Source organism: Pyrus communis, chromosome 11 (genome assembly GCF_041283825.1).
Source record: "Pyrus communis isolate YQ-2024b chromosome 11, ASM4128382v1, whole genome shotgun sequence".
Lineage (NCBI taxonomy): Eukaryota > Viridiplantae > Streptophyta > Magnoliopsida > Rosales > Rosaceae > Pyrus > Pyrus communis.
The window spans coordinates 5,653,415-5,679,684 of NC_142575.1; the positions used below are offsets into that span (position 1 = coordinate 5,653,415).

The 26,270-nt window shown below is 32.7% G+C and overlaps 1 protein-coding gene, 1 long non-coding RNA gene and 2 pseudogenes across 7 annotated transcripts; 3 read left to right on the forward strand and 1 right to left on the reverse strand.

Moving 5' to 3' along the window:
• The first annotated feature begins 1,407 nt into the window (after window positions 1-1,407).
• LOC137743656 (disease resistance protein At4g27190) lies at window positions 1,408-14,335 on the forward strand. The gene is given in 9 exon segments (XM_088679928.1): window positions 1,408-1,595; window positions 1,773-1,886; window positions 2,366-2,509; window positions 5,810-5,929; window positions 8,286-11,115; window positions 11,202-11,966; window positions 12,057-12,649; window positions 13,156-13,231; window positions 14,120-14,335. Coding segments are annotated over 4 exon segments (4,173 nt in total). The 5' UTR covers window positions 1,408-1,595; window positions 1,773-1,886; window positions 2,366-2,509; window positions 5,810-5,929; window positions 8,286-8,364; the 3' UTR covers window positions 13,220-13,231; window positions 14,120-14,335.
• On the reverse strand, window positions 2,563-18,639 carry LOC137743660 (uncharacterized). 5 transcript variants are annotated; one of them, XR_015953427.1, is made up of 3 exons: window positions 18,335-18,639; window positions 17,607-17,738; window positions 2,563-2,581 (listed from the first exon to the last, which is right to left on the reverse strand). It is a non-coding gene; the product is annotated as an uncharacterized LOC137743660 (long non-coding RNA). The 5 variants fall into 5 exon arrangements; XR_015953426.1 differs by lacking the exon at window positions 2,563-2,581 and adding an exon at window positions 13,265-13,935; XR_015953425.1 differs by lacking the exon at window positions 2,563-2,581 and adding an exon at window positions 13,265-13,940.
• On the forward strand, window positions 15,954-17,019 carry LOC148692751 (uncharacterized; annotated as a pseudogene).
• Window positions 18,640-21,854: 3,215 nt separating the features above from the next.
• On the forward strand, window positions 21,855-25,882 carry LOC148692752 (putative disease resistance protein At1g15890; annotated as a pseudogene). Its single transcript, XR_015952942.1, has 2 exons — window positions 21,855-22,052; window positions 22,169-25,882. The product of XR_015952942.1 is annotated as a putative disease resistance protein At1g15890 (transcript).
• Window positions 25,883-26,270: the final 388 nt, after the last annotated feature.

The following is a 26,270-nucleotide window of genomic DNA, read 5'->3' on the forward strand; positions in this document are numbered from 1 at the left end:
AATCTAACAAAATCTATCGTTTGAAAAAAAAATATATATATATATATATATATATATATATTTCTTTACTCATATTTCTTAGAAACATTTTTTTTATTTTTTGGTCAAGGGTATGGAATATTCAATAAAAGAAGTTCAAACAAATGAATTACATCTTACATAGCCTTAAAGAGTACCGACATACAGAAAAGAAGAGACCACTTATGCAAACAACTCATGAGTAATTGTTCTTCACTGCAGAAGGAAAAGACCATAGTTTTTGCTTGTTACCGCTACCTTCTATAACTCTTGGCCCCATTTTGTCAACAAAATTGTAACAATGGTCCCTCAATGTTAACCCAATTAGAGCGTTGGTTCCTCAACTAAAAACGCGTGACCATTAGTCCTTTAACTCATTAAAATGTACAACTATGGTTTTTTTCGTCTACTCCGTCAGAACTTCCTTCAAAATCAGTCATAGTTAAATGACCATTGTAACAATTAGGTTAATGTTGAAGAACCATCGCTCTAATTGGATTAAAATTGAGGGACCATTGCTCCAATCGGGTTAGAGTTGAGGGACCATTGCAACAATTTTCGCATTTGATTTTTCTTATTTACCTTTTGATTCAGCCTCACATGCATGATCCGTGTCTTATTTTGACGTAAGTTCTGACAAAGTGGACGAAAATGATCACAGCTGTACATTTTGATGAGTTAAGTGACAAAGTGGACGAATTGGAGACGATATTATGCTTTTGAAGGAGTTTCTGAAAAATTACCATAGAAATAATGGGCTTCCTAGATGTGCCTTGCAGGTGGACATTCTGATAGCTTATGATACCTTGTTGGAAAATGGGTTACTAGGATTAGGCTGGTTCATTGTTCGATTCCATTTATTGTAATAGGAATTAAAAAAAATATATTTTTCATAAAAAACGCTTTTAGTAATTTTAAAAACATTTTCAAACAAATTCGTACAAAATTTATATGTCATGACTAATAGTAAGCCTAATATTATTCGAAATAGATTACAAATTCTAATTGTGACGTTTGTACTATGAAATAATGTGACCCGACGAAGAGGATGGCTCAAGCCATGTATTGTCCTTTGAGAATTTGGGGTTGGGAAGCAATGCATCCAATTTTCTTTCACTTTATCCTTTTTCTTGTTAAAGAGAATACCAAATGGTTCGTGAGCAAAGCATCCAAATCTTTTTCACTTTTTTATTGTTAAAGAGAATCCAAAATGGGTTCGGTAGCAAAGCATCCCATTCTCTCACTTTGTCCTTTTCGTGTTAAAAGAGAATAAAAATACCTTACTTTAGAATCACCTCCTCTTGAGGTAATGCTCGTTAAATTTTTTTTTTTTTTTGTTTCTCTATTTATATTGTTGGAAAACTCTTATTAACCCTTCCCCATTCAAGTTATCTGCTCATATATTTGCATTGCTGAGGTAACATAATCTGTCCTTGATACCGTTCAATATTCATATTTTCTAGGAAATTCGTGAGTACCAATGCGAGAACCAGACACATGAGTTGTTACTGAATAAGGCATAGATTTCAGAACTTTTATTATGTCGGACAGTCGCATTGGATTGATTTACAATACAGGTACATATATATATATATATATATATATATATATATATATATATATATATATATATATATATATATATATATATGCATCTTGGAAATTCTTTCTTTTCAATATTTGTTGTGTTAAGTGTTCATTTTTACCCCTGTTGACCAAGAAACAAAAATGATGGTTTTACATTATATTTCTAGCAAATCCGTGAAGCACCAGGTTCCAGTACATATTGTTGTTGAACAAGGCATAGATTACAGAATTTCATTTTTTTTCTCTACCAGACAGTTGCATTGGGTTAATTTACAATACAGGTATGTATGTGCTTCTTAGAAACTCCATTTCTTTTGAATATTTGTTGTTTAGGTGTTTGTCACTATATGTTATTGTGTTTTGATGTCCATCGACGTCAACTGAAATTGAGCTAACTCCCCCTTATAATCAAATATTTAATTTTCTCATCGCAATACAAAAAGTTTGAAATCGCGTTTGCTATGTGGTGGTGGAATGTAAATTATTTAAAATTTGCATACTATAAAATAATAATGAGTAAATAAATATACACATGCACTGAAACCATCACATATAACTTTACCACCTTAAAATTCAATTTTCTTTAACTAAAACTCATCATAGTATATTTTCTTAACAAAAACTCAATGACTTAACATATATATTTTATTGCTTCTCCTGCCTATATTGTTAGAAAGCTCTTATTAACTCTTCCACATTGAAGTTATCTACTCATATATTTGCATTGATGTGCATAATCTGCCCTCCTTGTGCATGCTAGCATTCAACATTCAAATTTTCTAGCAAATTCGTGAAGCACCACTACCAGTACCAGACTTATGATTTGTTGCTGAACAAAGGCATATATTTCATAATTTTACTTTTACTCTGCCGCACAGTTGCATTGCGTTGATTTACGATATAGGTACGTACGTACTTCTTAAAAACTCTATTTCTTTCCAATATTTGTTGTTTTAGGTGTTTGTTTTTACCTTGCCTGATCTAAAAAACAAAAGTGTGAGTTTTACATTCTAGTGCCTGCCGAATATTGTATTTCAACTGAGCTCCAACACTATAACTAGGCTCCAGCTCAACAATTTTGTTGATTAGGTTTGACTTCACACGGTTTTGTACTTTTAGATGCCTAAAATACCCTTATGACAGCTTAAAAACAAATGTTAATATCATGATTTCATTGCATATTAATAATAAAAGGATATGATGCTAGGGTTTTCATTTGTTTTATTTTTTTTCCTTTTTAAATGCCTTAGTTGCTTTTCAAATTTGCATAAATTAGGATTTTTTGTGGTTTAGTTTTTCCGTTTTCAAAATATGTGAGCATTAGTTACCAACAAAATATAAGAATGTAATTTTTTTTTTCAAAATTATTTAATTGTATCCTATATAAATATAGGTAAATTATTTTACTACATATATATATATAATAACAATAAAATGTGCTTAATGTATGTAATAATAAATGCAAAATAATTACCTACAACATAAAGGATGTGATTTGGTTCAAGATTTATTTTACCTATATTTCACATATGGGTATAGGTAAATTATTTTATGTAGATTAAAGTACCTACTTAAAGATAAAAAATGTGATTTGGTTCAAGATTTAATTTACAATTATTTCACATATATAGCTATATACAAGTAAGGGGAATTTTGAACCAGGTGCAACATTCCTAGCATTTAGACTTTTTATTAAACTACTTTCTACAATTTTGGTGCCATTTTTTCTAAAATGTCCTCTTTCCAAAATTCAAAATTAAATGAAGTGCCATTAATCCACCAATTTATTCAAAAAATAATATTTAAAGCTCCTAAATCTAGCCATCTATAAACCAAATCCAAAACAAAGAGACATATTATTAAGTTATCAATCAATGATATGTACCCAAAAAATTAAAATTAAATGTACCAAAACTAAAATCAAATATACCGTAAACTAGAATTAAACGTACCAACACTAAAACTAAACGTGCCAATCAACGATATATACAAAACTAAACGTACCAAAAATTAAAACTAAACGAACCAATCGATAATATGAACAAAATCAAGTATGAAAACAAATAATAAACGTATCAATAATGTATACAAAATAATTCTCTCAATAAAATGTAGACATAATAATTTAAAATTTTAATTATCCACCATTTTCGTTATCTTGAAGTTAAAATTATATTTTAATTTTAGGAGAAAAATTATTTTTTTTTACGAACAAATTATAACAAAGAGATAATTTGATAAATATTTTGAACGAAAAACCAAGATTATCTCCTGAAAAATGGCTCAACTAATTAAAGGACAAATTAAGAGATATGAAATTTGCCACTTAGTACTACAGTCCAATAACATTCCTCTTCACTTGTAAGTGAGAAGTCTTAGGTTCAATTTTCACCAAAGGTGAATTTGAATCACATTATTGCTAGCCTATTGTAAGGCTAAGCCCACTCCCTCCTCTCCCTTTAGTATAAATAATATCGTTTGTTCAAAAAAAAAAAAAAAGATATGAAATTTTAATTTCAAAAATTACAGTAATAATTTTTAATTTGATAAATAGAGAAATATTGATGTGACCTAATGTACATAAGTTCTTTGATCAAAATCCTAAAAGGCACATATGTTATATAAAAAATAAAAAAATAAAAAACAAAAAATCTTTAAATTTTAAGCGTTTAAATCTAATTAAGTTATATTCAAATGCTAAGCACACGTGGGACTTTGTAGCAAGGCTTCATATCTTTACGGGTTTGAGCTAAGTGATGCTTAAGCCCTAAGGTATGAGTAATAGAGGAAAACTAACAAAGATCAACACAAAACTCAAACAAAAGATAAAGACAGAGAAAAAATTGAAAAAAAAAAAATTTGATAAGTTATCTCGCTGGGCTGAAAAACTATCAAAAACAGTGGGTGATAGAGAAAGGAGGCTTGAAATCTGAAACGAACCATGAGAGCTGCTGGAAAAAAATTGAAAAAAAAAACCTAGAGGAGGTGTGGGGCCTATGATAACGGGATGAGGATGAATGAAAAAACAATAAAACAAAAAACATAAAGAAATTAAAAAACTAAAAAAACCTCAATATATCACGTTGCTTATCATATCATGTAAGTATCATACAATATTGGGGACATTGTAATATTATAGAATATCTCGCAAAACGGCCTTCGCGATACAATATATATATATATATATATATCACGCAATCTCGCTCAATATTGAATACTTTTGTAATAATATAATACTAAAGAATTGAAGTAAAAATACATGTAATAGTTCATTTGCCACATAAGTTTATACTTGTCATGGATATTGTTTGGTAGATCTTGGTGACTGGTTTCTAACGATACTAGCTAATTGTTCATCAAGTGTGAAAATTTTCATAGTGAAAGAGGTCCTAATTTCAAATCCTAACTCTTCCTTTGATAAAATAAGAATGAAAATAAAATACAACTTAGATTTAAACAGGACAAAAATATCTGATTGTGAATGCTGTGTTGGGGCATTGCTTCTTTGGTTTTAGGCATTTGAGCACCTTCTTGAATGTATAATAAAACTAAAATGTGCTTAATGTATGTAATAATAAATGCAAAACCATTTACCTTGAACAGAAAGGATGTAATTTAGTTTACCTATATTTCACAGGTAGATATAGGTAAATTATTTTACTTGGATTAAAGTATCTACTTGAAGATAAAGAACATGATTTGGTTCAAGGTTTAATTTACCTATATTTCACATATATAGATACTATCCTTTTACCACACGCTAGCACGTTTGGAAATTTGCACTTTTAGATGTTATTTTTATTTGTAATTTTATTATTATTTTTGTTGAAATATTTTTTATATTTTTATTTTTAAAAATTAAAAGAAAAAACTACCCACTACATGTGTAGTTTTATTTTGTTAACCTGGATTTTATTTTTACGAAGATTATCATTATATAATAATAAAAAGAAGAATATATATATATATATATATATATATATATATATGTATATTGTATCCTATAAAACTAAAATGCTTGCCAAAATAAGGAAAGAAACTAGATGAAATTTAGGATTTCATCATTACTGTAGGTATTAGTAAAGTTTGTTGATATAATTAAGATGTTTTGGCAGGATGTAAATAGTTTGTAATAAGAGGTTATTTTCTTTGTCTACATGTCAATGGATTCAGATTCCGTTTACAAAAGTTAATACCGAAACAGACAATTTCAGATGCCCTCAAACAGAAGCCACTAAGCGAGTAAAGGACAACGGGACAAAACAACCTTCCACTTGGCCTCTGTACCAGTACTGGAGTTGCTTGCTACTTTCAATCAGAAAAGGTGTGTTTCAATTTGATATTTAAATATAGGTGGATTTTTGTTTAAAAAATAGAATTACAGGAGTCTATTTATAAAGAATTCTATGTATCAACAACAATTTCAAATAATTCAAGTTCAGAAACACAATAAACAAATACAAATTTAAATATTTTACACAGTGATGATCTTATTTTAAAAGATAATTTTGATCTAGGTAGTTGATTTTTGAATTTGATAGACCCAACATTCCTAGCTTTTAGACTTTTTATTAAACTACTTTCTACAATTTTGGTGGCACGTTTATTAAAATGTCCTTTTTTTTTAAATTCAAAATTACATGAACTATCATTAATCCACCAATTTATTCCAGAAACAACACCCAAAGCTCCTAAATCTAGCCTTCTTTAAACCAAAATTATTATTATTATTATTATTATTACTCCTAAATAAAGAGACATAATTATTAAGTTATCAATCAATGATATGTACCAAAAATTAAATTAAGCGTACGAAAAACTAAAATCAAACGTACCGTTAACTAAAATAAATTGTACCAAATACTAAAACTAAACATAACAATCAATGATAAGTACACACCTAAATGTACCAAAAATTAAAACTACACATACCAGTAGATAATATGAACAAAATTAAGTATGAAAACCAATAATAAACCTACCAATAATGTATACAAAATAGTTCTCTCAATAAAATGTATACATAATAATTTAAAAAAATATATAAACATCCACTATTTTTGTTATCTTGAAGGTAAAGTTTAGGAGAAAAAATATTTTGTGCGGAAAAATTATAAAAAAGAGATAATTGGGTAAATATTTTGAATAAAAACCAAGATTATCTCAAAAAAAAAAAAAAAATTCGCTTAACTAATTAAAGCCCAAATTAACAAACCAATATACAAAATTTTAATTTTGAAGATCACAATAATAATTTTTAATTTGATAAATGGAGAGATGCATGATGCGGTCTAATGCACGTAAGTGCTTTAATCAAAATCCTACAAGGCATAGATACTTGATACCCAAAAAAAAAAGAAGGGAAAATTAAAATTCTCTACAGTTTTTCTATATTATTTAGATTAAGGGTGGTGCTATCTACACACCCATTTTTATCTCTCACACACCCTTCTCAATTTCGGGCCGTTGGATAGAATGAATTGAAGAAGATCAATGAACAAAAATTTAACAAGGGTGTATGAGAGATAAAATGGGGTGTGTGAATAGCATTGCCCTAGATTAAACATCAGTGCTTTTTTAAAATTTGATTAAAGTACTTTGACCAATAGTCATCTCTATTTTTTAAAATTAAAATAATTTTTGAATTTATCATTTTATCTGCATGATGCACTTTTCCTTATTTAGTGGAGATATTATTAATTAAAGTTTATTTTCTCTTCTTCCAAATATGTTTTTTCGATCACTTTTTTTGTTTTTTGTTATGCAAACATTTAATATTATTTCTTTTTGTAAATGGTTTTTTTTTTCATTTTCAAATAGTTGGTGATCAATATAAAAGTAATTTTTCAATTTTTTTGTGAAATTATATATATATATATATATATAAATATTTTTTTTTAAGTATAGTTGTTGACGAATTATTATTATGTACAATACATTACATATATATTACTTGCAAGTACGTTTGAATTTACAAAAATTATTAATTGGTACGTTTATTTGCAATTTTGGTATGTCTGATTTGACACATATTGTTAATATTGGTACATTATTTTTATTTTGGTACGTTTTATTTTGTACACACTGTGTATTGGTACTTTTATATTATTCTCAAGCCTATTTTCTCTTAACATACTAAAAGAAAAACTTATTTCGGTACGTTTGATTTTGGAGGATTTAAAAATATTTTAAACTATTTTGGAAAAAAAATATTTTAAATCATAAATAATTATTGCTAAATTGTAGCATAGGGTTTGCGATTTTTTTTTAAATTTTTTATTAGTAATTTTTTTATTTCTATATTTTTTTAATATTCACGTGGACCTATATTGACACGTGATGCTCAGTTATTATTCACATAGACACTATGTCATCAATTAAAATAGATTATAATGGAAAACTTAACGGATATATGAAAATATCTTAGAATTAGAATTATGATTTTAGGTACCAAATTGAGACAAAAAAACTTAATGTATGAAATGTTGAAAACAAAAAAATTTCAAGCAGTAAAATAAGATTAACTCTTTAAATATAATAATGATCTTATTGTCAAATGCTATCAAAGCATCGCACAGAATTTTTTTTTCTTCATAAAATAAAAATAGTAAAATACAACCTAGATTTAAACATGACAAAAATATCTGATTATTAATGTTGTATTGCTTGTTTTGTTTTAGGCGGGCACTGAGCACGAGACTTCCAGAAGCTACCAACAAAGAGGAGCATTCCAGTCGCTGTCCTTGATTACAGAAGGAAATGGCAGCGGATTTTCTAATTTCAATTGCCTCAAAAATTGGAGAGTGCCTGGTCACACCAATAGGAAGGGAGTGTGGCTATTTGGTTAATTACCATTCCAACCTTGAAAGTCTTCAGGGTGAGATAAAAGAGCTCTATCACAAGAAAGATAGACTGCAGGGTTTGGTAGATGCTGCCAAAAGGAACGGTCAAACCATCAAACCTGATGTTGACAGTTGGCTAAAGATTGTGGAAGACGTGGTCAAAAAACTGTCGCAGTTTGAGAATGAAATCAACAAGAAAAGGCGATGTGTGTATCGATGGAGCTTGAGTCGGAAAGCCGATGAGATTAAACAATATGTTCTTGTCCTCCAAAACAAAGTAACACTTGAAAATGTGGTCGATCCTGCATCTCCACCAGAGATATCGTCAACATTCGAGAAAGGTTTTAAGGATTTTAAGTCCAGAATGGCAAACATGAATGAGGTGATAGAGGGTTTGAAGAGGGAAGAAGTACGAATGATCGGGATTTGTGGAATGGGGGGTGTGGGTAAAACCACAATGGTGAAAGAAATCATCGTAAGATTGGCAAAACTAGACTTGTTTGATAAAATTGTGATGGCAACTGTGTCTCAAAGTCCAAGTACTAGGACGATCCAGTCGGAAATTGCAGACGGAATAGAATTGAAATTTGAAGAGGAATCCGAGTCCGGAAGAGCACGAAGGCTACGTGGGAGACTCACGGAAATAAAAAGGATCCTGATTGTATTAGATGATGTCTGGACAGAGCCTAATTTTGAGGATATTGGACTCCCTTCTGGAGATGCTCATAAAGGGTGCAAAGTTTTGTTGACATCACGAGATTCGGACGTTTGCAACAGGATGGGAAGTGAACCAATTATTGCAGTCCCGACTTTAACACCAGAAGAATCATGGGAGCTCTTCAGAGAAATGGTAGACGAATCCTTCGATGATCGTGATTTACGTTCCGTTGCAAAAGAGGTTGTGAATGAATGTGGAGGTTTACCTATTGCAATTGTAACGGTTGGAAAAGCTCTAGAAAAGAAAAGCAAGCGTGAATGGGATGATGCCCTTAATCAGTTGCGACATTCTACCCCAGTGAACATCCCTGGAGTGAATGACAAAGTTTATTCTAGCATAAAATTGAGTTATGATAGATTGGAGAGTGATGAAGCCAGGTCATGTCTTTTACTTTGTAGTTTATTTCCAGAAGATTATGATATTCCAATTGAGTATTTGGTTCGATATGGGTGGGGTCGAGGATATTTTAGCAACTGCTCTACTTTGGAAGATACAAGAAATAGAGTGCATTCGTTGGTTGCCCAACTACAAAGAAGGTTTTTGTTGATAGATAGTAGCAACAGGGAGACTACAAAAATGCATGACATAGTTCGCGATGTTGCCATATCGATTGCTTCAAGAGATCCACATCGATTTCTGGTAAGAAGTCATGCTAAAAATAAAGAGTGGCCAAATTTAGCTACATATGACACAATCTCACTGGTTGGCGATCTGGAGATTCCAGTTGGTTGCCCAAAACTTGAGCTTCTACAGATGATGGATGGATGTTTTTCAGAAGGTAGCATGGACATCATTTGTAATGAGATGAAAGAACTGAAGGTTTTAGCTTTGGTGGAAATGGAAATGGAAATGGAAGACCTAGGCTCATCAAGATCACCAGGAGTACTGAAGAACCTGCGGACCTTGATCCTAGATGGGTCTGACTTTGATGGCATGTCTACTGATGTTATTGGGCCTTTGGAGAATTTAGAAATCCTCAGCTTTCGGGATTGTTATTACATGTTTGAGTTGCCGAGGGAAATTGGACGACTTAAACAGTTGAGGTTGTTAGACACGACAAACTGCAGTGAACTTGCGGTGATTCCACATTGTATCTTCTCCGGCTTATGTAGACTTGAAGAGTTGTATATGATGGGTAGCTTTGATAAATGGGACCTTGGAACAGGAAGAGAAGATAAGAGGATGGCAAGCATTTCTGAGGTGATGTCTCTGTCTGATCATTTGAAGGTTCTATCCATAGAAATAGCCTCCGATGTCATCCACTTGTTGCCAAAAGACTTAGTCTTGAAAAGCCCAACAATAAAATTCTGTATATGCTTGGGAACTGGGGCACAGGGATTTTGTGAGATGATCGATAGATGTGCTGATGATGATGATGTGAGTGATCCAAGGAAGTTGATGATGATGACAACTTATGCGTTCGAAAATTGTTTGGTGATTGTTGAAAGTGATGCAAGGGAGTTGATGGAGAGTCAAGCAGTTGGACTTATGTTGAAAAAATCTAAAAAATTGGCTTTGCGCAATGTTAAAAATTTCTCTGCCCTCACTGAATTAGACGAAGAGGGATTTCAAGATCTGAAAGTTTTGTATCTTGATGATTGTCCAAATATCGAGTATCTTGTAAATGGAACAAGTGCACTCTTTCCTCGCAAACAATCAGCTAGTCAGCTTCCGAATAGCTTTTTGACCAACCTAAGATTCCTTCGATTGTCAGATTGTGGTGTTTTAAAGTATGCCTTTTCGCTATCAGTAGTGAGAAACTTGGTACAACTCGAGGAATTAGATATTGGTGAATGTAATCAAATGGAAGAAATTGTGTCGAAGCAGGGGAGCGAACATGAGGAAGAAGCCGATAGCATATCTTTCAATAAATTAACCAATTTGAAACTCTGGGGTCTACAGAGTTTGGCTGGTTTCTTCCAAGCTAACAAGCTATACTCCAACCAAGAGGTATGTCCCACTCTCCAATCTCTATGATATGAGGGGGCAGTCGGAAATTTGAAATTGTTTAACGGATAATGATTTTTCTTTTTCAGGAAACAACGCCAAGGCTTGAGCATCAATCTGCAGGAATATTTGAAAAAGCAATATTTCCATCAAAGTGCATTTCATGGTTTCCAAGTTTAGAAGAGGTAGTATTGAAATATATGGAGTTTGAAGGCGTGCTATTTGATCTGAAAATCCATATAGTTATGGATGGGCAGACAGCTCCAACATGTCCCCAGTTACGTAAGTTGGAGATATTCAAATGTTCGTTTACGCACTTGTGGAAAAACATTCCGTCTGGATTCCAGGGCTTCCAAAATTTGAGATATTTGGAATTGACATTTTGTTTTGGAATAAATTATGTGTTCTCGCATTTAATTGCCTGAGAACTTTTGAATCTTGAAGAGGTAACGATAGATCTATGTACGGACATGGAAACTATAGTCAGAATCACAGAGGAAAATGAAGAAGAGGCGACAAAAGACATGATTTTGTATCCGAGGAAACTGAACACATTTAAACTACGAAGCCTGCCTCGTCTCACAAGTTTTTGTCCAGCGGGATCTACATTTCAATGGTCATCCACAAAAAATATGCACGTGGGCGATTGTGAAAATTTGAAGACATTGGGTGCTGTAATTCCACAAAGAAAGAAGTTGGAGAATAAGTCTGAGAAGGATTCAACAAGTCATGATTTCAGCGCTTCTCCAACACGTTCATCAAATTGGTGCCCAGCTGGATGTGGATGCACACCATATTCAAGACCTAACGTCCATCGCTCTATTGAAATATTGCCACGTCCAATTAATTCGGAGGTAAGCTTTTAAATTAGGTTCAATTAACCTCTATAAGTACAACTTTTAATTAGTATTGTATCTTCTTGTTGATCATGTTTAATTTTCTAGGTTACACCAACTAATCTTGAGGACTCAAATGATGATGATAATCTCGAAAAACTTACTGTAATTTTCTGCGATTCAATGGAAGTGATTTTCCAACTAAAGGAACTGAAGCTTGAAGACAGTAGTCACTCCATTGAAGCATTCAATAAATTGAGGTCCTTGCGGTTAGATACGTTGCCAAGTTTAACGCGTGTTTGGGAGACAGGTAGTTCACAACCAATGTTCGCAGGAAGCAGCTTCGGAAACTTGAAATGGTTGAGCGTCAATTGTTGCAACCAGTTGAAATACTTGTTTTCTTCGTCCATAGTCAAACTTCTTGCGAGTGTAGAGGACATAGTAGTTTATAACTGCGAGCAGATGGAAGAAATCGTTGCGGCAGAAGAAGAAGAAGCCGGGGAAATAATTACATTACCTAAAGTGAAGTCCATCAAGCTTAAAAGCCTGCCAAAACTCAAGTATTTTTGTGGCGAAGCTTATACTTTGAAGTTGCCGTCTTTGGAGTTATTGAAGGTTATTAATGTGCAAGACTTAAGGCCATTTGACACGCATAATCCCCGATTGCAAGTAAACCCCGCATTTCGACAGGAATGGACAAGGTATGCTTTAGATTAATGTTTCTAATTTGCAATCACTTTTGTGTCCACCTGGAAGACCGCATCATCAATATACAACCACTAAACCAACAAAGATTTTCTCCTAAACAGTAATGCTTCAAGTTGTTTGTTCCAACTCTTTCGATCCTTAATGTTTTTACGAAGGACTGAAGAATAGCTAGGTTGATAATTTACAGTCAGTGAGCTATATATGCTCAATCTTAAATTTCTATTTATTCAACCAACATATACGTTCTGGTTTTGAGCTACAAGCATAATATGGCAAACACCACCAAAATTTTTACTACAAATTTAGGGAAAGCATAATCAACAGTTCATATTTAGTTTGACAAAAGATTTCTCAAAATTTAGTCAAATACCATATAAATGTGCATATGTTCACACTAAAGTGTATTTAAGTAATTTTATTTTTTAAAACTCAATACTATCTCAAGAAAACATGTCTTTTATTTCTAAAACATGAAGGATAACGATGACAAATTGTACAGTGACGATGAAAATGAAGATGATGAATTCTACAGGTGGATGAAGATGACTAACACAATTGATTGATCAAGCACAAAGGTTAGCATGTTTCCATCTCCAACTTCTTCTGGGTTTAGTAAAAACTGATGAAATTATCCATAAAGTAGTCAAAAAATTATTCTACCATGTTTTATAGAATATATACATACATGGATAGTACTTAAAAAATTGAACAATAAGGATCGTCAAACCACATTCTGCTACCTAATTGATTTTTTTGAGGTACCCAATGCAAGTCGATCTATAATATGCAAGTACTAACCTTGAGAAGCCATTGATATGAACAAGATTGAACCATGATCAGCAACGAACAAGCAAAGATCTTCATCTCTCTCTACACGCCTTATGCACTCCTATATGAGGTAGTGTTTTGTGCTAGAATAATGTGTATAAAAGTGGGACCTAAGCCTTATATTTATAGGTGAGAGTATTAGGTTTCTCGCCCATAAAGAAAACCCTAATACAGATCTTTAGTACCTCTAAAATCCATGAACTAATAGGATTGATATTCCCAAAAATTATTGCTATACTTCACCATAAGTAATCCGGAATAATCAAATATTACTTCCTTTCTTTTATCCTTAATCAATTAGGACTCCTATATAGATGTAAGCCCAATAAAAGTCTTACACCCAATAGCAGTTAAGATGGAAGAAGCTTTTCGGATCAGCAACTGCCTCAAGAAACCTTTATCAGATTCCACAATAATATTGGAATAACCCTTTTCAGTTAGCATGTCCCACCTGATCTACAACAAGCATAACCGTTTTGAGAAACACATATACAATAAACATAACTGTAGTGCTAAGTGACTTGAAAATTAATTTTGTCCTTAAACCGCTATTTTCTGAAACACATATACAATAAGCATTACCATTTCAACTTATTCCAACTTCAGTGATTTCTAATATTCTCCGATGCATGCAGGACAAGAGTTTACAGAACGTTGTGGCTTCAGCAATTCGTTTACCATATCATATGTACAAGCCAATAAAAGGTCATTTGTTGCACCAGAATTTCATTCCAAAAATACTATTTATGTTGCTTATTTTATGTATTATAAATTTCGATTGTGATTGTAACTGTTTGTTTCTAAATTAGAGTTTGCTTATTTGTTATGATAATTTGGAAAAGTTGTCTCTAGCTACCAATATTTGCATTTCAATTTATAATGCTAAAAGTTCTGTAATACCATACACGTAAAAGATGAATGACATGTTTGTAGAATGACACATGTAATATTGATCATACACATGTAAGCTAAATAATATTATGATACACTAGCTGGCCACAACTAATGTAAGCTGAATAATATGATCATTCACTATAAGGTCTGATATTAATTCATAAAATCTGATTTTCCCCTAAACATAACGGAAATCATATTTATCTAGGCATGCTTAATATTTGATAAAGAAAAAGCATTTCTTAAATAAACATTTCTTTATCTAGGCATGAGGAGCCTTGTCTACCAAATACGTAAGTTCAAGCAACTTCAAGAGAGAATTTCCTCCAGATTAAGTCTTAAACATCTACTGGACAACTACAGTAAACAAGGAATCAGGCTAAGCTATTGCCTTCATCATAACATGATTTTGGCCCCCATTTTCTAATTCCGTACCACATTTTCACATTCTTTCCATGAATTTTATAATTCCTATGCAAAAGTGTTCCAATGAATTATAAAATTCCTATGAATTTTATAATTCCTATTCACAACAATACAAGGTTCTACAGAGTTCAAGCCTACACCATGTTATAGACATGCTTCAACCGAGAACGTAATCGTTAGGGGTTTCAACAACTTCACAGATACAATAATTAACATAAGTCTCATCTCCGACATTCACACACAAAATCGAATAAAATTCAAAATCAAGAATCAATCCCAAAACTGAAAGTTGAAAATTTGGAAAAAGAACTTACATTGGAGAACAGCCCACGAGAAGAGGATCATTTCTACCTCTTGGGTCGAGGTCCAATTCCGGTGATATTGACCGAAAGTTGGCCGGTTTTGGTCACCGTTTCTTAAATTAGAAATTGAGGAAAATCGCCTACGAATTTATAGAAACTAACTTGGGGATTGGATGAAGGACGGCAAGAGCATTCTGGATGTGTAGTTTGAGAGCCTTTGGTGACCCGTGGACGACAGAGCTTTTGTGTCGGCACTCGGCAGTCGTCGGCTTGCTGTTTAATGGGGCTTCTGTTGCAGCGCAAAAGAGGAGAAAGGATACCGGAGGAAGAGAGAAAATGGTTTCTCCTACTTTTTTTATCTTAATTCTTTTATACATTTATTTTATGGAATAAACTCTATTATTTATCACTAAAAGTGCGTTCGGTACGTGAGATAGGACGGAACACGTTTTGATGATAATAATGACTAGAAGTAACATAGTTTAAATTCGTCTTTAATAATAATTGAACATAAAATCTCTCACTTACAAATTACAAATAAAAAGGAATACATTAATTTTTTGCCACTTTTAATACACATCTAAATAAAAAGAGAAAATAAAAAGGAAAGAAATAAAATAATTTGAAATAGAAATGAAAAATAAAGGTAATCTGGCAGCATAAGGTAAATCTGCCATGGTAATACAAAATTATCATACCATCCTTAAACTTTATAGTTCCGTGGAATCTTCATTTATAGTTCTGTGGAATATTATTGTAAGTGACTGTAATTCAATGGAAGTGATTTTCCGTGGTAATACAAAATTATCATACTATCCTTAAACTTTATAGTTCCGTGGAATCTTACTGTAAGTGACTGTAATTTAATGGAAGTGATTTTCCAACTAAAGGGATCGAAGCATGAAGAAAGTAGGCACTCCGTTGAAGCATTCAATAAATTGAGGTCCTTCGAGTTACAGAAGCTGCCAAGTTTAACGCGTGTTTGGGAGACGGGTAGTTCACAACCGATGTTGACAGGAAGCAGCTTCGGAAACTTGAAATCGCTGCGGGTGTATTATTGCAACCAGTTGAAATACTTGTTTTCATCGTCCATAGTCAAACTTCTTGTGAGTATAGAGGGCATAGAAGTTCTGAAGTGTGAGCAGATGGAAGAAATCATTGCCGCAGAAGAAACTGATGAAATAATTACATTACCTAAAGTGAAGTCCATCAAGCTTGGAAGTCTGCCAAAACTCAAAGTATTTTTGTGGTGAAGCTTATACTTTGTAATTGCCGTCTTTGGAGTTATTGGAGGTTGTGAAGGTCCAAAGCTTAAGGCTATTTGCTCCTAAGCATGTTGACACACATCCTCGATTGCAAGTACGCACCGCGTTGGGAGTGGGCTAAATGGATGGGGGACCTCAATGCCACTCTAAGGTATGCTTTAATTTAAGGTTTCTAATTTTCAGTCACTTATGTGTGCGTATTTAAATACGCTATTTTTTAACTCGATTATATCTCAAGAAAACAGCTGTCTTTTAATTCTTGAGGTATGAGTGGGATTCCTAATGTTTTTATGAAGGACTGAAAGATAGCATATTATGCTTAATCTTAAATTTCTAGTTATTCAACCAATAAGTAGGTTCTGGTTTCGAGCTAAAACATAATGGCAAACACCACAAAAATTTCGACGACAAATTTATGCAAATCATAATCAACACTTCAGATTTAGTTTGATAAAATTTTGTCAAATACTATATACACACACGCATATATGTATACATGTAATGTGCGTATGTGCACACTAAAGTATATTCAGATATGTTTTTCTTCTTTTGAAAACTCAATTATATCTCAAGAAAACATTTGTCTTTTATTCCTAACACAGGACGGGTGAAGACGATGAAATCGACAGGGAGGACAAACACAATTAATTGATCAAGCACAAAGGTTAACATGTCTCCATCTTCAACTTCTTCTAGGTTTAGTAAAAACTGATGAAAATTATCTATATAGTACTCAAAAAATCATTCTACCACGTTTTATAGAATATATATATACAAGTTTAGTACTTAACAAATGAATTTAGTCCTTAAGCTGCTATTTTCGGAAACACATATACAATAAGCATAACCATTTCAACTTATTTGAATTTCAGTGATTTCTAATATTCTCCAATGCATGCAGGACAACAATTCAAAGAAGGTTGTGGCTTCAACAATTCTTTTACTATCTCATATGTACAAACCAATAAAATGTCATTTGTTGCACCGGACTTTCTTTCCAAAAATACTACTTATGTTGCTTATTTTATGCATGTATAATAAATTATATGAACGGGTACAAACTTATTTTTATTCTGTACTTTGACAAGTTTTAGATTGAAAATTGATTAAGAGATTAACTGAAGGTGTGAGAATAAAAACCATAACGGAAATCATATTTATCTATGCATGCTTAATATTTGACAAAGAAAAATTTTCTGAAATAAATGTCAACTCACACCTCTGGCTAGCTCTACCTTGAGGAGCCTTGTCTACCAAAAAGGTAAGTTGAAGCACCTTCAAGAGATAATTTGTCCACTCACACCTCAAGCAACGTTCACTGAAGATATATATTCTGTAGCACGTTTACCCCAAACAAAGCACAGGTTCTGGACAAAACCAAAGCAAACTACTGAAATCAACCCGATTCGAGCCAAGAAATGAGAAATGCTTATGTAAAAATAAATGAATAAGATTAAACAAGAAAAACTTTACACTACTCAAACTTGCAATCACTCAAACTACAAGCATTATAAACAAACAAGGAATCTCCAACACACCCATACACCCATACACCTCAGGACCTTATCAACAGCAAAAAGCACAAGACTAACTAGGAAAGTCGAATCTCAATTACCCACACACGCATGCATAAAGCGGCAACAAAATTTCATCCACATCCAGTCTTAAACATGTACTGAACAGAAGGCAATTCAAACCAAAGTTAGCTGCTGTATACAACTAGAATAAACAAGGAACCAGGCTACGCAACTGCCTTCGTCGCAACATGATTTTGGGCCCCATTTTCTAATTTCCTACCACATTTTTACATTCTTTCCATGAATTTTATAATACCTATGCAAAAGAGTTCAATCTAGGGGATTCAACAATATCACAGATAGAACAATTACCACAAATCGAATAAAAATTTGAAATCAAGAATCGATCCCAAAACTGAAAGTTGAAATTCTGGAAAAGAACTTACATCGGAGGACAGCCCACCAGGAGAGGATCATTTATACCTCTTGGGTCGAGATTATTGGCCGGAAAACCCGCGGTCGCCATTTCTTTGATCTGAAATTGAGGAAATTTGGCCACGAATTTGTAGAAACTAACTTGGAGGTTGGAAAGAGGACGGAAAGAGGAGTCTGGATATGTAATTTGACGGCCGTTGGTGACCGGTGGACGACGGCGCTGTTGCGTCGGCTGTTTTCGGCTTGTTCTTTAATGGGCTCCCGTTGTTGCAGCTTTGAAAGGGAATAGGGAAAGAGGGTAAGGGACCAGAGAATTTTGTTTTGTTTTGTTTTTGTTTTTTTTTTTTTTTTTTTTTGAATACATAATATTATCTACATCAAATGAATAAATTAAATATGTAAATCAGTAAGTTTTATTGGATTTGGATCGATTTTAACCTGACTTGTTAAGTTAACGGATCATCCAAACCAACCCGTAAAGCTAATAGGCCGGTCACCCGTTAACAATTTTCCCTTTTTATTTTTATAATTTTTTTTAAAAAAAAAATTTGCAGAAGTAAACCAAACACAACTCATATGGCAACTTCCCGCTTTTATGCATATTTTTTCTAAGTAACAGATTAATGAGTAGAAGTTAGAACGTAACACTAGTTTGAGAATATTTTGCATATGAATCAATCTCATTCACATCCTGTAAAAATTATTTAGCAGCGATTCAATGATGCTTCTACTCGAACCCTTGGGATCACACTAGCTAAACCATCGAGCTCATGTCCCTTGGACCAAGGAGGTGCATATCGTGATGAATTATAATGATCAGATCAAACGTTTATTGCCGCCAACCATACTGTTGATTGCAATTTCCACCCATCATGTTTGAGCCCCGACCTGCTGGAGAGCCACCATAGGGACCATTTTGAGGATAGTTTGGAGCGCCTACTCCATAACCACTCTCTTTGTCCCCTTGAATCTACACAATTAAAAACCTCCAACACATCAAATAACTCATAAATTTCAATTTTATATAATTGAAAATGAAAATGATCTAAATGGATGAAAATGAAAATGATCTAAATGGATGAAAATGAAAAATGGGAGTTGTACCGACTTGAGAATGGCCTACCTGCTTTCTCTTGATGGTCAGCAAGTATGTGATTCAAATTCGTCTTTGACGAAAATTGAACCTAAAACTTCTCACTTATCAGTAAAGGGAATACTACTACTAGACTATAGTACTAAGTGGCGGGTTTCACCCTCTTTTTTTTTTTTTTTTTTTTTAACAAACGATATTATCTACGTTTCTTCCTTTTTTTAGATATTAATTCTTTTGCCACTTTTGTTAAAAAAAAAATAAAAATAAAAAATTTCAATTCTAGCTTATACCTAACCAATTACCAATGGTTGATCAAAGTTCTAGCTTATAAATATTAAGTACAAGTGTGAAAAATAAATTGAACTCTAATAGGCCTAATTGAAAAAAGAAAAAAAATTCCACACGCCCTCACGTGCAGTAAAGCTACGTTGGTGTAATTCTTTCCCATCTTCTATCCCAATTTCATTTTTTTTTTTTTTGGTCAAAGCCCAGTTCTTTTTCATTCAGGAAGTTTCTAGCAACTTCAGTTTTGTCTTCCTTGTGCTGCTGGGTTTCATGCCCATTCTAGTTTTTCGGTACTTGGAATTTTTCAGAAACGTCTTTGACTCCTTGTAAATACGCCACTAACCCACTCCCTTCACCAACCAGTGAAGCAAAGCAAAAACTCTCTCTACCGGCTCCAATTTGATTCCCTAGGTTTTTCTCAGCATCCAAACAAAACCACTCAAGTTTTTATCAAAATATCGCTTATCCCCAACGCTCGATGAGGCATCAGCTGCTTTGACCTATTCTCCCTCAACTTATGGGACCCTTTCAAGGATTTCCCATTCCCTTCCTCCTCATCACTCTTCGCATTCTCTAAATTTTCTCGGAAAAATTTGGTTTTTGTGAACACTAGGGTCAACTGGAAGGAGACCCCCGAAGCCCATGTGTTCAAGGTGGACGTTTCTGGGATGTTTTGGGGCTGAAAAAAGAGAAGATTAAGAGAAATATCACTAAATCGTAATACTAAATTTACTAGTTTAGGATTTTCCTTTATGGCTTTAAGATGGCGGTGGAAAATAGTTGCAGAGAGGGAGGGGGAAAAGAGACGATGAACAGAAGAAAGGAAAGAAATACAATTTTTAACTCACACGTAAAGGTACGTCCATTCTATTAACATAGGGATAACGCATAATTTAGGTTGAATCTTAATACAAAGGCTTTTGATAACGCGTAATTTCACGAGTGAATATCTTCCTTACTCACATTTCTTAGAATTTTTTTTTTTGGTCAAGGGTTTGGAATATTCAATAAAAGAAGTCCAAACAAACGAACTACATCTTACATAGCCCTAGACAACACCGACATATATCACTTATGCAAACAAATCATGAATAATTGTTCTTCACTGCAGAAAGAAAAGACCATAATCTCTACTTGTTACTGCTAACTTCTGTAACCCTCGGCCTCATTTTGTCAACAAAATTGTAATAATGGTCTATCAATGTTAACTCAATTAGAGTATTTGTCTCTCAACTAAAAATTTACGACCATTGTAGCAATTGGGTATTTTTAGTTAAGGGACCAATGGTCACATATTTTTAGTTAAGGAACCATTGTTTCAATTCAGTTAAAATTGAGAAATTATTGTTACAAATTCCTCTTTATGCTATTTACAAAATTATTGCAAAGTTTCTTGCCAATCGGATCAAGGATGTCCTTCCCTCTATTGTGAGCAACTCTTAATTTGCTTTCTTCGCAGGCAGGCGAATTGGAGACAATATTACTTTTGAAGGAGTTTCTTAAAAATTACCGTAGAAATAATGGCCTTCCTAGATGTGCCTTGCAGGTGGACATTCTGATAGCTTATGATGCCTTGTTGGGAAATGGGTTACTAGGATTAAGCTGGTCCATAGTTCATTTAATTGTAATTGGAAGAAAAAAAAATATTTTTATTAAAAATATTTTCAATAATTTTAAAAACACTTTTAAACGAATCTGTACAAAATTCATACATTACGATTAATAGTAAGCCTACTATTGTTCAAAATAGAATACCAATTCTAATTGTGACGTTTGTACTATGAAATAATGTGATGCCACGAAGAGGATGGCTCAAGCCATGTATTGTCCTTTGAGAAGTTGGGGTTGGGAAGCAATGCATCCAATTTTCTTTCACTTTATCCTTTTCTTGTGAAAGAGAATACCCAATGGTTCGTAAGCAAAACATCCAAATCTTTTTCACTTTTTTTTTCTTGTTAAATAGAATACAAAATGGGTTCGAAAGCAATGTACCCCATTCTCTTTCACTTTGTCTTTTTCTTGTTATAAGAGTATAAAAATACCTTACTTTAGAATCACCTCCTCTCGAGGTAATGCTCGTTAAATGTATTTGTTTGCTTCTCTATTTATATTGGTAGAAAACTCTTATCAACCCTTCCCTATTGAAGTTATCTGCTCATATATTTGCATTGCTGAGGTAGCATAATCTGTCGTTCTTGTGCATGATACCATTCAACATTCATATTTTCTAGCAAATTCGTGAAGCACCAACACCAGTACCAGACACATGAGTTGTTGTTGAATAAGGCATAGATTTCAGAATTTCACTTTTACTTTGCCGAACTGTTGCATTGGGTTGATTTACAATACAGGTAAGCATGTACATCTTGGAAACTCTATTTCTTTTCAATATTTGTTGTCTTAGGTGTTTAGTTTTACCCATGTGTGTTAAGAAACAAAAGTGTTGATTTTACATTACATTTTCTAGAAAATTCGTGAAGCACCAGGTTCAATACCAGACATATTGTTGTTGAACAAGGCATAGATTTCAGAATTTCATTTTTTCTCTAGCGGATAGTAGGGTTGATTTACTATATAGGTACGTATGTACTTCTTAGAAACTCCATTTCTTTTCAATATTTGTTGTTTTAGGTGTTTGTACTATATGTTATTGTGTTTTGATGTTCATCCATGTCAACATAAATTGAGCTAATTCCCCCTTATAATTGAATTTTTATTTTTCTCATTGCAATACAAAAAGTTCAAAATCGCGTCACTATATGGTGGTGAATTGTAAACTATTCGAAATTTGCATATTGTAAATTAATAATGAGTAAATAAACCATCAACTGAAAATATGACTTTACCCCTAGAAATTCAATTTCCTTTAACTAAAACTCATCATAGTATATTTTCCTTACAAAAACTCAATGACTTTATGTATATATTTTTTTGCTTCTCCTGTTTATATTGTTAGAAAGCTCCTATTAACTCTTCCCCATAGAAGTTATCTGCTCATATATTTGCATTGCTGTGCATGGTCTGCCCTCCTTGTGCATGCTAACATTCAACATTCAAATTTTCTAGCAAATTCGTGAAGCACCACTACCAGTACCAAATATATGATTTGTTGTTGAACAAGGCATAAATTTCAGAATTTCAATTTTACTCTGCTGGATAATTGCATTGCATTGGTTTACGATACAGGTACGTATGTACTTCTCGAAAACTCTATTTCTTTCCAATATTTGTTGTTTCATGCGTTTGTTTTTACCCTACTTGACCAAGAAACAAAAGTACAAAAGTGTTAGTTTTATATTCTAGTGCCCGCCGAATATTGTATTTCAGCTAAGCTCCAACACTATGACTAGGCTCCAGCTCAACAATTTTATTGATTAGGTTTTGACTTCACACAATTTTCTATTTTTAGATGCCCAAAATACCCCTAGTAACTTATGTCAGATTAAAAACAAATTTTAAAATCATGATTTCATTGCATATTAATAACAAAAGGATATGACGCTAGGGTTTTCATTTGTTTTATTTTTTTCCTTTTTAAATTCCTTAGTTGCTTTTCAAATTTGCGTAAATTAGGATTTTTTTTTTTTTTTTTTTTTTGGTTTAGTTTTTCCGTTTTCAAAATATGTGAGCATTAGTTACCAACAAAATATAAGAACATTGGTTTTTTTTTTTTAATTATTTAATTATATTCTATATAAATATAGGTAAATTATTTTACCACACATATATAATAACAATAAAATGTGGTTAATGTATGTAATAATACATGCAAAATAATTTACCTACAACAAAATGGATGTGAATTGGTTCAAGACTTATTTTACCTATATTTCACATACTTAAAGATAAAGAATGTGATTTGGTTCAAGATTTAATTTACAATTATTTCAAATATATAGATATAAGTAAGGGGAATTTTGATCTAGGTGCAACATCCCTAGCATTTAGACTTTTTATTAAACTATTTTCTACAATTTTGGTGCCACGTTTTCTAAAATGTCCTTTTTTCAAAATTCAAAATTACATGAAGTGTCATTGATCCACCAATTTATTCAAAAAGTTGCTCCGAAATCTAGCCTTTTTCAAACCAAATTTATTATTTTTATTAATCCAAAACAAAGAAACATATTATTAAGTTATCAACCAATGATATGTACCAAAAATTAAAATTAAACAAACCAAAACTAAAATCAAACGTACCATAAATTAGAATTAAACGTACCAACACTAAAACTAAACTTATCAATCAACGATATATACAAAACTTAATGTACCAAAAATTAAAACTAAACATACCAATCGATAATATGAACAAAATCAAGTATGAAAACCTGTAATAAACGTATCAATAATGTATACAAAATAATTCTCTCAATAAAATGTAGACATAATAATTTAAAAAATATAAACATCCATCATTTTCATTATCTTGAACGTAAAATTATATTTTAATTTTAGGAAAAAAAAATATTTTTTTACGAAGAAATGATAACAAAAAAATAATTTGATAAGCATCAGGTGGGACTTTGTAGCAAGGCTTCATATCGTTACGGGTTTGAGATAAGTGATGCTTAAGCCTTAAGGTATGAGTCATAGAGGAAAACTAACAAACATCAACACAAAACTCAAACAAAAGATAAAGATAGAGAAAAAAAAAAAATTGATAAGTTTTCCGGCTGGGCTCCAAATTGTCATAAATGGTGGGTGATGGAGTAGGGACGGAGTTAGAAATTTTTTCTAGCGGGGAAAACCCGAAAGACAACTAAAAAAAATCTTATTATACTATGGTTTATACCCAATATGATAATAGGGATAGATTTCAATGATGATGTATCACAATTTCAATGTTACAAAAATTTAAATATAGTAGCGGAAAGTGGCAAAGTGATGAGAAAATATCAATACATATGATAGGCAGGCCGAGAGGGGTTTTTCGGTTTGAAAAACAGAACAAAACATTTTTGCTCATATAATATTTGATATGAAGTTTAAGTAGTATGAACGTATGATATTAGATACATATATTTTCTTTAAAAATAACGCATGTATATTATCTAATTGTAGTCTACGACTAAACAAACGAATTACCTAAGTGGGGGCATCTGCCCCCAATGAGCCTTCATTAGCTTCGTCCATGTGATGGAGGAAGGAGGCTTGAAATTTGAAACAAACCATGAGGGCTGCTAAAAAATTAAAAAAAAAAAATAAAAAAACTAGAGGAGGTGTGGGGTCTATGGTAATGGGATGAGAATGAATGAAAAAACAATAAAACAAAAAAAATAAAGATATAAAAGAACTGAAAAAACCCTGATATATCACGTTGCGTACCATATCATGTAAGTCTCACAAAAGGTTTGCAATAATGTGGTTCAAATTCGTTTTTGACGATAATCGAACCTAAGATCTCTAACTTACAAATGAATAGAAATACCACTAGATCGTAGTATTAAGTGATAAACAACTTAGATTTAAACAGGACAAAAATATATGATTATTAATGTTGTGTTGGGTTGCTTCTTTCGTTTAGGCATTAGAGCACTGAGCGCGAGACTTACAAAAGCTACGAACAAAGAGGAGCATTCCAGCCGTAGTCTTTGATTTCAGAAGGAAATGGAAATTATAATTGCAATTGCCTCAAAAATTGGAGAGTCCTTGGTCACACCAATAGGAACAGAGTTTGGCTATCTGATTAATTAACATTCCAACCTAGAAAATCTTAAGGGTGAGATGAAAAAGCTTCTTGACAAGAAAGATAGAGTGCAAGAAAGGGTAGATGCTGCCCAAAAGAACGGTGAAAGTATCAAACCTGATGTTCAGAGTTGGTTAAAGAATGTGAACGACATGATCCATAAAGTGTTACATTTTGAGGATGAAATTAACAAGAAAAGGCGATGTATGAATCGATGGAGCTTGAATCGGAAAACCTATAAGATTACACAACATGTTCTTCAGCTCCAAAACGAAGGAGCATTTGAAAATGTGGCCCATCCTGCACCTCCACGAGGGATATGGTCAAAATTCAAGAAAGGTTTTAAGGATTTTAAGTCCAGAATGGCATACATGAATGAGGTGATAGAGGTTTTGAAAAGGGAAGAAGTACGAATGATCGGGATTTGTGGAATGGGGGGTGTGGGTAAAACCACAGACGATGAATGGACGTTTTTCAAAAGGTAGCATGGACATCATTTGTAAGGCGATGAAAGAACTGAAGGTTTTAGCTTTGGTGAGAATGGAAATGGAAGACCTAGGCTCATCAAGATCACTAGGAGTACTGAAGAACCTGCGGACCTTGATCCTAAATGGGTCTAAATTTGATGGCATGTCTACTGATGTTATTGGGGGTTTGGAGAATTTAGAAATCCTCAGCTTTCGGGATTGTTATTACATGCGTGAGTTGCCGAGCGAAATTGGACAACTTAAACAGTTGAGGTTGTTAGATACGACAAACTACAAGAATCTTAAGGTGATTCCACATGGTATCTTCTCCAGCTTATGTAGACTTGAAGAGTTGTATATGATGGGTAGCTTTGATAAATGGGACCTTGGAACAGGAAGAGAAGATAAGAGGA